General features: G+C 44.4%; 1 protein-coding gene across 3 annotated transcripts in view; it reads left to right on the forward strand.

The window, feature by feature from the left end:
- Positions 1-15,359, forward strand: part of slc12a5a (solute carrier family 12 member 5a) — a 103,453-nt gene that overhangs the window by 70,300 nt on the left and 17,794 nt on the right. For all 3 annotated transcript variants that reach the window (XM_057030487.1, XM_057030488.1, XM_057030489.1), the window contains exons 4-6: positions 6,902-7,048; positions 13,055-13,109; positions 13,839-13,969. In XM_057030487.1, coding sequence (XP_056886467.1) covers positions 6,902-7,048; positions 13,055-13,109; positions 13,839-13,969 — 333 coding nt within the window. The remainder of the gene's footprint in view (positions 1-6,901; positions 7,049-13,054; positions 13,110-13,838; positions 13,970-15,359) is intronic.

The raw sequence follows: 15,359 nt of genomic DNA on the forward strand, positions 1-15,359 counted from the left end.
GCTCCTCCAATCAGCAACCCATTCCACAGGCAATCTCTCCATCGCCATGAGAGGCTTTTCATTAAGGCGGCCTGTGGCGTTTTATCGCTCACGCAGCAGCCCCTCTCCCCCCATCGCCTTCACTCTCTATTTCTCGCTCCGTTCCCTCTCTCCCCCTCTTCATCATCGCCGCCTTGAGTGGCGAGCGAGGCAGTGGGATTTCTTTGTTGCGGCGTCAAAGTCAAGATCGGAGATTTGGTTTGTGTGTGATGTGAGGGAGCCGTCTGAAGGTCGCCCGGGTTACAGTGGAAACCAGTCACAGCTCATCTGCCACTGATTTTCTCCTGGCTGACCTCACTCGTTTGAAATCCGACCCGACACGACGGCTTTATTCTGTCCGCCTTTGCTGCTCATTTATCCCGGCAACAAAATAAATAAAAATGTGGAGAGGAAAAAAGGATATAATATAGAAGGGGTAATCAAACCAAATAAGGATACAAAAAAACCCTTGAAATGAAAGCGCTGCTTCCCAGTGACTGCTGGGATAGACGCCAGCATGCCCACCCACCATGATTAGTGATAGTTAATAGAAAAATGGATGGAGCGACATTAATATGGCACTGGCCTGACCTCTTAAGCGCTTATTTAGATTTCTTGCTTATAATGTTTGAATTCTTACACATGCTGTCTGGTTTAAATCTTATATTTTTATAGGATAACACTCCTGAAGCTCAACCATTCCCTTTGGAAGCAGTTTGTGTTCCATTTTCATCCCATCCTTCTTTCCAGATGAGATGACTGAATTCCAATAAGAGTGATTTCGTACTGATGTTGCAGCTAAATTGCGGTTTCACAGCTCGTGGAACCGTAGGTTCTGCGGCCTCCTCATCTAGAATATTCTACTAGCACATGTTCCTAAGTGGTGGGGCTCTGGTCTGCGCTTTTTAGCCAGCTGGTGTGTAAGGCTTTCTGTACACACATACACACACATACGTAGACACGCGCGCACTCGTGCTGACCGCCGAGTGACTGGTTTATCCACAGCTGATCAGGGAGGCTACTGTTCGCTGGCCTCTCCTCTTGCTGTCTGTTCAATAATTCAGCACACCTGAGCAGAAACACATTTGTTCTCTCAGCTCCTGTTTGGCCAGCCGAGCGTGGAGACGCTGTTACAACACCCCTCCCTATCATTAGCCTCGCCATTGCCACTCCACTCAAATCCCTCCACTTTATACCTGAGTGTTTGCCACCACTGTTAGGAAATACGTTTAAAGATGTCTGAAAAGTCCCCCTTACTCTTACATCACTGTCATATCTTTATCCACCACTTAAAAATCAAAATAGTGGTTATAATGCTAGTTGATAATAATAGTTATATTTAATTATGTTTGGTTTATTTTCATGTCAGTACTGCTTTATATTACAATAATAGGTCAGCATTTACCCGGTTTTATCAATCCAAACATCTCCACAAGGAGAGCCCACTGATTTTCTTCCTACAATCACATTTACAGTTAGTAAGATGTCTGTCTGCTTAAAGTTGATGTATTTGATTGACCCTCACCACAACTGCGACCAGACAGTGCACACGCCTGATCTACAGTTCAAAAACTTATTCAAGGTGGAAGAAATCACATAAATAAATGGACATCTTATCTTATATTGTTTTAGTTCAGGCGTGGCATAAGAAATTCCGCTGTTTATTCCTGTCAGTAACTGACTGGTGTCACAGTAAGTCATTAAAATGTTCTATGCTCCAACCATTCAACGTGGATTTTGTTTTGCAACAGCGCCACAACTCCAAGTTCAAGAGGTGACTAATTACTTTTGCAGCTGCAGAACTGAGCTAAAATGGATCCCGAAATTGGTGAATTAGCTTGAGGTGTAGATTTACATGTCGTGGAAGTATTTTCTGATCCAAGAGCCTCCACTGTCCTGTTAACTCTGCCTACACCTGGTAGGAAGCTAGTGGTGAATGGTGCAGCAGCAGGATGCCACAAATCCAAAGGTTTTTGGGGGCAGATGCAGTGAATGGCCTTATTTTACTTCAAACACACCTGAGCCATACATCCACTGGGTTGACTGCACTTCCCAGGGGGGGATTTGGGGGGCAGCTGTGCATTCCTAGTGCAGTGGTGCCATGCTGGCCTACCTGTGGTTCTGCAGCAGTCAGTGCCGCTTCTGCTCACGGTTCAGCGCTCTCCGGGGAAATCATCACTCCCAGCTCCCAGCCCATTAAACACACAGTCATACTGCCCGTGTGTGCACATGTTTGTGTGTGTGTGTGTGTGTGTGTGTGTGTTTATCAGAGCAGACACTGGCCGCAACAGCAATTCCTGTCGACAAATGAACACCAATTGAATGAAAATAGGAAAGCAATGCATTCAATAAGCGCGGCCTTTCTGTCTCTATCGGCGACACTGATTCAACGCAGTCATACACGTGTCATCTGTTTATGTTATTTCTCCCATAGTTTGTTTTGGGGATGCGGTCGCCGTTTATGACCCAAAGAGGAGTTTTTCCTTTCAAGTTCTCAGATTCAAGCTTCGTCAACACCAACGTTATCTGGTGTCTACGTCAGCAGGCAAAGGCAGTATTTCGAAGAGCGCCTGTTGCTCTATCAAGATCGTAGTTTATTAAAACCACAGTGAGCTGCTGCAGACGTTGATTCACGGGGACACGTACGATGACTGTTTCATTGTGGTTCTCCATTGCGTGGGAGGGCAGGCGGAGAAAATGACAGTTTCTAAGATCGTAGCAGCTCATTTCCTACTTTGCTGATGTTGTGCGGCTGTGGAGTCTTGCTGTGTGTAAACAGTGTTTTTGCTGTAATGTTGACATAATATTTGTATTACAAGAATATTGAATGCATAAATCTTTTATTATATCTGTTTTAATGTAATGGGATGCTTCTGACATCTGTGTATGCAAGGACAGGCTATAAAATAAGCTTACTGTTGCTGTTTAATACAATTAAAAAGTGTAACTTTTGATTGAAGATCTAAAACCCACACATTGGCCTTCCCTCTTGCTGCTTCCCAGCGAGGTCTGAGCCACAGTATGTAAATCATCGCAGGTTTTTCTGCTAATAACCTGTTACTACAAACTGGCCCCGGAACATTTTTTGCAGCCACAGCAGTTTTGCATGGAACAGTAAATTGCTGATGGCAGGGAGGCTTTTTTTTTTCCTTTACCTGCAACCCCAGAACAAACGTATCACACTCCCTGAAGGGCCTGTCAGTGAAATCTCTCTTTTTAATTACAGCATTAGCCCTGAGGTGGGGAAAGGAGTCCAGGAATTATGAATGAAATATTGATTTTGAAACACTTGACTTGGATTGATTCAGTCCATCCCGTAAAAATGTCATCTCTACTCTGTTATTACTAATAATATTCAGTATGTGCTATGATTCCATTTATCTCATCGCTGATTAGAAGACACAGACCTCGTTAGCCTCAATTCAACCCAAATCTTTTTCATCAAACAACACCTGAGGAATCATGTCATCATGATAAATGGCTACTTACTGATAAAGGGACAGCTCAACTGATCATTGGAACCCTTCGTGTTTACATCCAAGAGTGTAGGTTTGCAAGCGGAAAATATGCCCCTGGTAATACTTAAAGCAGACAGTTGCCTTTCCCAATATTTGCAGTCTGGCCTCACTTGCGATTTTCCAAATCTTATCACAATTTGGCCGGGCTGCAGTACTGCACATCTGCCCGTTGTAATGGTTTCACAGTGGTGATTCACAAACAAAGAAATTTGCATGATTAAACATGATTTCAGAAGGGAAGCAAACATTGCGGACGATCGGCGTCAGCTGCTTTCCTTGGCTTGTTGCATTGCAGAGAAAAGCAAATAGGAAAAAGAATATGGATGCAATCCAGGCTTAGAAGAAGGATAAATGCAGGATAGGTAGCCTTAAATCCCAACTTGGCTGCGTCTAAACTCTATCCACCCTTAACTTTGTTAATATTACTCAAATTTTGGCCATGTCTTCAGATGCTGTTCCATCACAAACATGGACGTTAGGTTCCCGATTGGACTATTATAATCCTCTTCTCTAATTTCACCACATCTCCTTCGTCCTTTAGCAACTCCAAATCTCCTCTATAATTCAAGACCATCCACCACCTCACCCCTCCCTGTCTATGAAGATCTCCTCCGCACCACCACCTCCTGCAGGACTCCACCTCCATCCACCTTTCCATGCCCTGGCCTATTCTCTGTAACCATTCACTATAACTTCCTCCCTTAGTTTGTGCTGTTATCTTATTTTTATGTAGCTTTTCTCTGTGCTATTTTATCTTATCTTCGTTATCTTTTGGGTTTTCTCCTGTTTTATCATGTCATGTCCTTGAGTGTGAGAAAGGCGAACGGAAATAAAATATATCTTTATTATTATCAAACTCTAGGGTTGAATTCGAAAATGCTCCATCGCTGACTTGGACGGGCAGTTTTTGTGCAGCAACGCACAACAATGATGTATCCATCACTTACAATCAGATTAAAATTGAGATATGAAGCGTTCACACTTCATAAAAAGCGTTCAAATTTGGTAAATTCCCGTGTGAAGCAGATGACGAAGTCTTTTTTCGGCACACACTGACGTGGCAGTCACCTCCAGTCACCTGCTTAAACTGCACGAATCATGAGGGTGTAAGGTGGGGGTGGGTGTGTGTGTGTGTGTGTGTGTGGGGGGGGGGGGGGTAGGGTAAGGTGACAGAGATGGACGAGGTGTGTTCTTCTGTGGAGGCCACAAGGCGCATCTTTGATTAAAGCACAATGAGGCTCAAGGCTGAGAGGCTCCCTGCTGTGAAGATGGAGTTATAAAGGAGGAAAGGAGCTGGTTTATGGTTTTCCTCTTGGTTTATGTTCAAGAGGAAAGTATATATGGACTAAAAGATCCATACCCTTTTGAGTAAAGAAAAGAATATAAAAATCAGTGGGACACCAATCAACAATCTAAGGTTACTTTGAACTACCTCCTTTTTTTTGTGGATGTCTGCTCAAAAATGTTGCCACATCGTCGTACAAATTCTACCATAGAGTGTGGCATCAGCCACCTCACTGGTTAGACTGTTAACTGTTAGAGGGGAGCGTTACCAGACAACATTCCACATGGACCCTATATGTGGAGCCTATATCTATGGCTCAGCTATGCTAAATGTGCTAATCATGCATATATGACATGATGATCATTTCATGTATGAAGGCCGTTGCAGTTACAAGTGTGAGCTCTTTTTCTGTTGCTCACCCTCTTTCTCTTTATCTCTTTTCAAACAAATGCATTATTAATGCTAGAACATGTGCTCCATCCCATTATATGGGATATAATAGTATTTACTTGTCAGCCACTTGGCAGGATGATTTGAATAAAGGTGTTTTTGTATTAATCCAACATCTGCCGCTGCAGCAACTGCCCCCCCTCCTCCCCCTTTAAAGCTCCATCTTGTCTTTCGTCCATTTTGTCCGCTGAGGAAATGCTTTGGTGACTGTTGGTGGCTACACAGTCCAATAAACTGGGAGATTATAGCATCATTAGAGAATTACTATCAGCGGCAAAGAGACACCAGCAAATCTCTGAGAGCTATTTCCCACCACAAATCTGGCGAGTGATCCCACGTTGAGACTTTTAAAGCTTTATTCAATATTCAGTTTCAATGCTGATCTTCCTTGCTTTGGGCTGCACAACATCGCCCTTCCTTTTACATGAAATGCTAACCAGGATTCAACCAATTATTACTATTTTCGGCCTTTTTCATTAGGAATCATTTCACATCTCAAATTGTGCTCTTTTACTTCTTCCACAGGTACTCATTGCGCTCATATCAGACAAGTCGTTGGTGTGCTTGTGATCCTTGCCGGCAGTAGCTGATTTGTGTAAACCGCAGCTAATCAAGCACTTCTGTTCTCTGTGAGCGCACAGCTGCAGCCACGTGTTACCTGGGATGTAACCATTTGACAGTTAAGGTCTGAAAAGGGTCATGGTTGCTTATCAGCATAATTTCCCTTCATCTGTCGAGCTGTCCTTGGTTATCAAAAGGATGCGGCCCCTTTATGGATAGGGGGTCGGGCGACGCGTCCTTCAGACTTAACACGTGACACCGCTGACGGCCCAGTAAAGAGCACCATTTGTTGATATTAGGTTGACACCAAAGCAAACCTGCAGTTTCCCCATAGTCTAATAATGTTTGGATGAAACAGAATTCTGATTATTGCAAAGAGGCGTTCTGTTGTCCACCAACATGAGTCCACGGCGATTCTGCCTGTAAAGAAGTGAAAAACATTTTAAAACCTTTTATCCAACAGTCTCTTGGTGTCTTTGTTCCCTGGATTCAACGTAATTACAGTTCTGGAAACCCACAAAAAAATTACAGTGCACATTGGGGGAAATCTTTAAAGCATGCGATGTGGTCGTTGTGCATGCGTGCATTTAAATACATAAATTACTTGAGTCACTCAGCTATTAAAGAAAGCACAAAAGAGGTGTTTTTTTTTGCTGACAGTGGATTACGAGAGTTTAATGGGAGCCGGTCTTGCAACAGCAGCTGTTTCAATCAAAAGCACAAATAAAATAGAGCCTTGAAGTGTTACAATACGATTAAATGTGTGTTTAACCTTAAAGGTAGTACGACCCTCATAAATGTTTGTCCTCTGTGTAAGAAACCTCTTAAGGAAACACACAGCTAGGAAGCAAACCGAGATGTCCTATCTTGTATGGCCAGGGGTATTTATTGATTATCAATTGAGCCAGGTGCCAGTTGTTAGCCACCACAAAGTGTTTCACACTCGTGTCTTTTGGACGTCCACCTAATAAAGATCGATACTTACATCCTGTCAGCTGTTTCATTTTATGCTGTGCACCTCAGGTTTGGTGATTTTGTCTGAATCAGATCTTGTCTCGTTTCCTCCCAGGCCCCCCAGCTCGGCACTCTGATGGGCGTCTACATGCCGTGCATCCAGAACATCTTCGGCGTAATCCTCTTCCTCAGGATGACCTGGCTGGTGGGGATCGGGGGTGTCATCGGGACCTTCATCATCGTCACCATGTGCTGCACCACTGTGAGTGCGCGGCGCGCTGTGGCTGAGCCGAAGCACGTCATTAAAGTGTGACCTTAAAGGAGAGAGAAAACATATTACAGCCCACTTGTCAGCAGAGAGGCAATGAGCTGTGCAGTGGTTAAAGATACCATATGCTCACTATTATTAGCTTTTTTAAGGTCAGTCGAGTTGGGGGGGGGGGGGGGGGGGCAGGTTGAACTATTTGTCTTTTTTTTCTTAATTTAGCCTTTATTTAACAAGCTGAGTCTCACTGAGATCATAGAATCACATTCAGACGGGAGCAGCAGCACAACAGTTTAAAACAATACCAACCAAATTAAATGGAGCACATTAAAACTCAATTATAAAACACTGGCATTCAAGGTAGACAGCTGTGATTTCACGAGCAAAATCGGTTCAGTTTAGTTCATCTTTATTTATGCAGCGATTGTAACAAACGCCTGATGCCCAATAAGCAATAGTAACAAGAAAAAACTCTTTAAAGAAAGAAACCTTGATCAGGACCAATCTTATATGGGGGGACCCTCCTGCTGATGGCTGGATGGCCAAAGAAGAACAAGGGGAAGACTTACAGAGAATAGACATAAATCCCCCAAATACATGAATTACAAAATTACAAAACAAGTTGAAGGAAACCAAACGGTTTCTGAAATGAAGGTGCGTGCATGTACAATAAAGGCAAACACAGCTCAATCCAGGATAAGACCAGATGTGAAACGTGACGGGATTCATCCGTCGGCCCAGTCAGCTGCAGCCTGTCCCATTAGGGGCGTCGTTGAGCTGGTAATCAACATAAAACCATTTTTTATCAGCAGTTTACACAGCACATGTTTGGTTTCTGCAGCGGGTTTAGCACAGCAGTGTAAGTATATAACTGATATAACTGCTGTGCCGTGTAACACTTCTGTAATGCCGATTCTCTTTGTGACCCTGAAGTTCTCTTTAGATTCAAACGAGCATGCAGTGGCTCTCCTCTCAGAGCTGCACTTTGAAGATTCCTTCTTTCATTTCGCATGCAGAAGAACAGGACAGATGACGACACGCCGGGATAGTCTCATGTTGCCACTAATGCCACGCTGTCAGATGTCAGACAGACCTCCAGCCGTTTGAGACTGGGATCACAAGAAAGCCGCGTCCTGCTAGATCTGCATGATCCGACGGCATAACCCGAGGAGCCGGTTGAAAACTGATTGTGTTTGACTCGTCACACCGTTTGATTGTCAGGAACCACATAATGCCCCCCCACTGAAAGACAGGGGACGCCTCGTCGACGGTGGCAAGAAAAAGAACAAGGACCTTTTGTTTGTTCACGGTTTTCTGCATAGTTTGTCCTAAAATGGGATCAGTATGAATACATTTGTGAATATGCCTGACCTAGATGACAATTAGATCACATTTTAGGACTAATCAATGCAGAAACCCATGAAGGCCACCCGTTCAAACAGCACATCCATCTTTTTGAGGGTCTTTCTTTTATACTGCGTGCAGTAGAACAGGACTTGTATGTCGGCACGTCTCTGCATTTGTGCAGCCTAGATTTTCCTCTAGCAGAGAATGTATTTTTAGCGCAACCCCCTCAAATCCCAGAGACACCAAAGTTGATTGAGCACACAAGCAAATACGCTTCCTAATCATGTCTCTCTCCCTCTGTGGCAGCGTAGATCGGACTCTGAAACAGCGCGCCGACAGACAGGAGCAGACCTTCGACGGTTATCCGTCGATTTACAGCCCAGATTGGAAAAACTGACATCGGAACCTCCCCCCCACCATTTTTCATGGGAAGCGAGAGGCTTCTCCTCAGTTTTAGGCTAAAAATAACAAGGCAAATGGTGCAGTAAAAGAAAAGGCTTTGAGATCAAAGCGGATTCCGATTTGGTTTGACAGGAAGCCGCGGGAAGACACACCAGCGCAGATGCTGCTTGCACACACACACAAATACACGCACACACACCAAGATGCCCTTTCATGTCGCACGCTTGTACCGCCGGTACATACGTGGCGCTCCTACCCCTCCTTTGGCCCGTTTCTTTTCACTACTTCTATTTCTGACACTTATTTGCTATCAGTCACACTGTGCTCATGGCAGAGCCCCGGAGCGATAAGCCGCACCATACACACACACCTCCTGAGCTCCTTACATAACATAACCGCCGCCCCCCAGCATCTCCAATGTGTGTGCACATACATGCGCCTCCTCTCGATTCTCAGATGTGACAGAATGGTGATTAGACACCGTGGTGCCCCATGTTTTATTCACACGAATGCACGATGGGACCCCCCCCCCACGAACAGAGCCCTTCTCATTCGCCGATCAAACGCAGCAGCTCATATCCGCCTGCCCCTTCAGCGGCGTTATTTCCGTCACGCGGAATTACGGCTGTGCCCCAACGTTAGCTCGGCTCGGCTCAGATTCCAGGGAATCGTACCAAAGAGTTCCGACACGTTACGGAGTGAAGCATGAAATTATCCAGCCGGCGATGCTGCCACGTGAGCCTTTTCCACTGCATCATGGGTATTTTTAGCGCTGGTAATGAATGCGAGCTTGTCTCGGAGATACAACACAATTTAATATTCTTGAAGTCATCTGCTGTTTGCCCCCCCCCCCCCCTCATTACTCCCAGGTCTTCAATCAAAAGTGGATGGGTGGTCTACCCTCGGCCGTGACTCATTTGTATGCAGGGGATGCTTTTCTACCCTCACCCCTCCATCATCTCTTGTGGCGCTATTTCTATTTTGCTTTTTTCATTTGATTTTTACAGGTCTCATTACTCCCTCTCTCCCCCTCATTTGCTCCCTTCCCGCCATTGCTGTCTGATGTCCGCCCCCTCGCCTCCCCCATCCGCTTCTCTCCAGTCATCAGGCTGAAAGTTAAAATCACCTCCATATCCTTCAGCGGGCCCTTTTGCCTCCTGACATCTGCAGGGATTTGGCGTAATAAACAGCGCGGAGAAAATAGAACCGCCGTACGTGAAGTGATGGAGCCGTTCTTGACAAAACTCTTCGGCGTTTGTGTAATGAAGCATGCTAATGAAGCCCGCTCTCAGGACTCCGTGGAAACTCTGTTCCTGTCAAATCCAATTTCTGCTCAGCAGCCGAGGTCAACCAAAGGGCCAGATCGGAGTTTTGTCTCTAGCTTCGGGAAGAAGCGGGCCTAAAATGTCCCCTGCACTCGCACGGTCCGCCCTGCTGCTCCACGTGTATTCCTCTCCCATCAGGCCTTCAAAATGAACCACCTGTTGCTATGGAAAATGTCTGTCGTGGTAGCTGGTTTGAGAGGAGCAGATGGCAACGTACTTTAATGAGACATCGCAGGTGGAGTTGCTGACTTGAGGGTTCTTCCTACTGATTGTTTTTCAATTTTGCTGAAAAAAAAAGAATTTCAGGATTGGTTTGTGGAACACATCTGTGTTTCATTAGATTGAATAATCACCAAAGGTTGAACATCACATCAAAGTTAAATTTATGGAGGGAATTTTTGATTTGACAAACTAATATTTTCAAGCAATTCGACATTTGCAGGAGGTTTAGGCAGAATTTCCACTGTGTCCCAGGTATGGAGCCAATCTCAGTGGTCCATTAACCATTGGATTTTAATTCTTTACTGTTAAAATTGAAGTATTAAATTGGATTTTCATGCAGCAGCATCATTATTCATTATTTCTCCTTACCTTTCCCCGTATTTTAATTGTCCCTTAACTCTCCCCTTAACTGCCAAATAGAGATCTACAAATCAGAAGCTAACTTCATTCCCATGTTTTACAGAGTCTTTTCAAAGTCTGCTGCTACTAATAACTACATTGTGATCTAAAACAGAAAGTTTTTCTTTGTCACTAAAGCCAAGTCTGAAGTACAGTTTCACCAGTTCATCTAACTGCTGCTCAGCATTTTGTAGAAGCAGTCACAGGTGATAATTGTTATAGTCTCAAAAGGTCGACTTTTATTTTAACGTATTATTACTTTATTCTCAACATTGTGTTTTGGATTTTATTTCGCAGTGCATGGTTAAAAAAAGTATTTTTTAAGCATAGCCCTAATACTCTTCCTGTAATTTAATATTAAAATAATGTCGAGGAAATGTTCCTGTATCATAGTAAGAGGGACGCACAAGTTTGGCGCGGCCATTTTGTCTAATGTGGAGATAACATAGCGAGCAAGAGAGCCAGTCATCGCTCAGTGAAAGAGTAGAATAGAAAGGTCAACAAGCTAAAGCTAAACCAGTACTGATAAGAAACCAGCATTGAGAAATTGTCATTATCAATTATTTTTTTGTACCCTTTTTAAATTGTCATTTAAATGACAGAGATAATATGATAATAATGATAACAGGGATAGCAGGAGAAAAAGCCCACAGGATTATACTTCAAAGATTAAAGACTGGGACCATCTCATGCAGACTACCGAATGATGTACAGCCGTAGGTGATGTATCTGATGAGCTCCAGTTAGATATAACTGAGTCAGTTATATCATATTCATTCTGTTTCCTAAAAACAGGAAAAAATAGATTATTTTTTTTTTAAACAGAGCACCGGGTCTGAAGAATTAGCTAGGGAATTTCTCTTCTAACCTCACAGACTGGTCCAAAAAAACGAACTCAGATGAACTCCTCCCAATCGATTTCAAGGTCGATAGATGGTTCCTTAAGTTCCTTAAATCACAAACACTGCTGCACAGCTAAAAGCTTATTTAAATCTATGGATTTTCTTTCATTGTTCGGTGAAACCACCATATCTGAAGGCAGCGAGGAGAAGGCTAAATCATGTAAAACTGCTGCCGTGGCTCGTCTGCCCAGACATCTGGTGGCTGAGCGCCTCAGTATGCAGCACGCCATCTCTGCATGGAGGCTCCGCACATCAGATAAAACACTTAAACAATTACTGTCTTATCTGCTGTTGTGGGAGAAGAGCTTGTGGCCTCATTAGGAGCAGAACAGAGAGAGAGACAGAAGCCGACACCGCACGTTCCTCACTCTTGATCGTCCGTCCGCCAGGGGCCCTCAGGTGACACTAACCATATTAGAGACTTTACAGAGTCGGACGTAATGATAGTTGAACTGGGAGTCGACAGAATTTCATTACACGTCTCACTCTCTTTGTTTTTATTGATGGGCTGAGGTGCCTGGATAAGAATAGTGGCTGTAACTCTACAAAAGCCTTCTAAATTCACAGAGTTGATCATATACACACAGATATTTAGTTTTCACTACTGTGATGTTGATCTACTCTTCTGTCTGACAGCCTTTGTGGCCTCATTGGTATATTTTTTATTCTTCTTCTCCTTCTAATTGCTCAATGACATCCTGAGACCAGGAAATTCATGACCACAGGCTTCAAAGATTGATTCTCACTGTGGGGAGGTGAGCTAAATGTGACAGGTTGACAGGAAGACCGATGGGAATTTTTACTAAATAAAGCCACCGACGGCGAAGGTCTTAGCATCCTCTTCGTTTGTCGCCTCGACTCAGGGACACCATCAGCATCACTCATTTGTTCTGCAGACTCACCTCGAAGCAGCCTGATGCATTAGTTACATAATAGGAGCATTGTCGCGTTGCTGACAGGGAGCGACGTGTGCGTTCATCATGACCGGAACAGCTTTTCTCTGCCTGGGATGGTTGGCTGCAATGGTTCACCTGCAGCCACTGGTGCCCATTCCTTTTGCACATGCATCAGTCCGTCATCGGGCCTGCAAAACTAACTTTCAACGCGCCCTGAAACGTGCTAGTTCCAGCAGCAGCAGGTGAAGCGTTTCGAATGTTGAGCTACTTCCATGTTTACGGGCAGAATTTGACCTGAAGATGTTCGTTTTAGTCCAGGATTACAGTTTATCAGGTCATTACAGCAGTTGTGAACAGCAAAGATTAACTTGTGTACCAGCATACCTGAATTGCATAAATTCAAGGTTAATTTTCCTGCCAACAATTTAATAAAGACAGCAGCACCAACCCTCCCTCGGGGGGATATAACTGACTCTCCCCTGATTTGTCTGCCCCCACCTCTCTCTGCAGACCATGCTGACTGCCATCTCGATGAGTGCCATCGCGACCAATGGAGTGGTGCCAGGTGGGTGAGCAGACGCCGACGCCGTGCAGTCCTCCCCGCTGGAGCCTGCCCGCGTCTACATTTCACTTTTTCGCCGATTGTGTATTTTTGGCACGTTGCAGCCGGCACAGCTTGATGTCTCGGGGAAACATTCAAAGCTCCAGTCTGGACGCTCGTGCACCACGTGCACCTCGTCCTCACACCCAAAATAACAACATCGGCCGAGTGCCAGCTATAGGCAGACAGTTTGTGCATGTTATGTGAGGCGGCTATGTTTTATAATCCCGTAATGACAGCGTGCGTCTTAACCAGTTGGTGTGTGTACACCGAGGGTCAGAGCAAATTACAGGCTTGTAGAGAAGTGTGGAAGTGTGTGCCAATTATGAGTGTCTGGGCTTTAACTGGGTCCAGCCTTTGTGCCGCTTCGCAGTGCTGATTAAAGTCTGTTCGGCTCATTTATTTGCACAGTGTCGAGAAATACAAGCGCTAATGAAGAAAACAAAGGGTTGTTTAAAAGCACCCCCCCCCCCCCCGTTTTAGAATTATCACGTCATTCATCGGCCAGTGAGAGTGACAACAGGTCAGCCAGTCGGTCAATAGGTCGACTCTCAATGGTTTTCAAATGGATTAAGCAGCTCTTGCGTTCACATGTCTGACATTAGATAGCTGCTGTGCTAACTGGCTATTTAACCAATCATATTTACTGCTTATTGGGGGGTTTGGTTAATGCACACTCTGCTAACTTTGCAGCTGGAGGCTCCTACTACATGATCTCCCGCTCCCTGGGCCCGGAGTTTGGTGGTGCTGTTGGGATCTGTTTCTATTTGGGGACCACGTACGCTGGGGCCATGTACATCCTAGGGGCTATAGAGCTCCTGCTGGTGAGAAACATCTCTACCCTTTTCTAATGCTCTAACTGCCACTGTCGAGCCATTTCCATAACAGCTGCTACAGACTAAAGCTCATGCAGCAGTAGACGTCATTTACATTCTTCACAACAGCCAAACTGATGCAACCAATCAAATAGCAGCTTCCAGTCCTGCAAAGTCACATGTTTACACATGTGTCAGTGGTATGAAACTATTCTTCTTACTAAATCTGTCTGGAAAACATATTTTATATATATATACACACATATATTTCAGAAGCCCCGCAATACCACACTCTTGTCCCCTGAAGGGATTTGGTCGCTGCACACATGGCTCAGTGGACAAACTAAATCAGAAGAAAGCACCGTCAAACAGTAACATTGCGGCACATCCAATATTGCACATGCCTATAATATTAAATTTTCCCCTTTCGAAATTTCGTTTGTAGCGTGCGTTCATGTTATGGTCTGGAGATACATTAGCAGACAGGGCAGACTCCCTCCTACACTCAGGAAAGCAAGTTAAAGCTTCCAGAAAATAAATATTAATAAATAAATATTCCAGAAGATTTCTCATTTCAAGATTTCTCTGCACACTTAAAACGACACTGATGATAGCTCTCATCTTTTGTGCCTGGTTAGCATGTCTCATGTCCATCCTTACCACAAAAGAAAACTTAACTTTACAGCTCTGCTCAGTGATAATTGTGCATTGTGTGCCAGATTAGCTAATGCTAATTGTTCCCACTTGACACTTTTGGAACGTTACACTTTTCATATTATAAATCCTGATCAGTTTTAGGTCAACTCAGAGTTCTTTTATGTTCCTCTTCCTTCTTCTGTTCCTCCTCCTCTGCATGTGGTCCCACTCTTCACTCTTCACCTACAGCTCTTGCTTGTTGCATTGACGGGTGGGTGATTAGACGAAGATTATATTATAGTGAGCCAGCGAGACACTGGTGGAGTAACTTTATTGAAACAGTCCTCATCATTGCTGCAGTCCAACTTACCAGTGTGTGTGATGTTAATTCTCCCTTTCTTCTCCTCCTGGATGCCTCCATACAGAGTTTGATCATTCCTGGAGGTTAATACTGCCTTCTGGGTCAGAGCTGGCTTAGTTTCCATTGTAAAATAACAGTCCCTGCAGAATTGTGAGGAGCAGATCTGGGGAAGGCTCATTTGAATATGTTTCATCCTTCCGCCCAAGCCAAGAACATAAACTGGTGCTGCTATTTTAGGAAGCATGTGGAGTTCACAGTGAAGCAGGAGATTTGTTTGCCCAGTGATACGCCGTTCTAAGCAACCGATCAGCTTCTCCGGCCAAATGACTGCGATGTGCTATGACTCTCTGCGTGTTCTTCTCAAATCCTTTTTTTTCCCACCACTGTGTTCTGATAAAACTG

Source organism: Takifugu flavidus, chromosome 4, assembly GCF_003711565.1.
Source record: "Takifugu flavidus isolate HTHZ2018 chromosome 4, ASM371156v2, whole genome shotgun sequence".
NCBI lineage: Eukaryota > Metazoa > Chordata > Actinopteri > Tetraodontiformes > Tetraodontidae > Takifugu > Takifugu flavidus.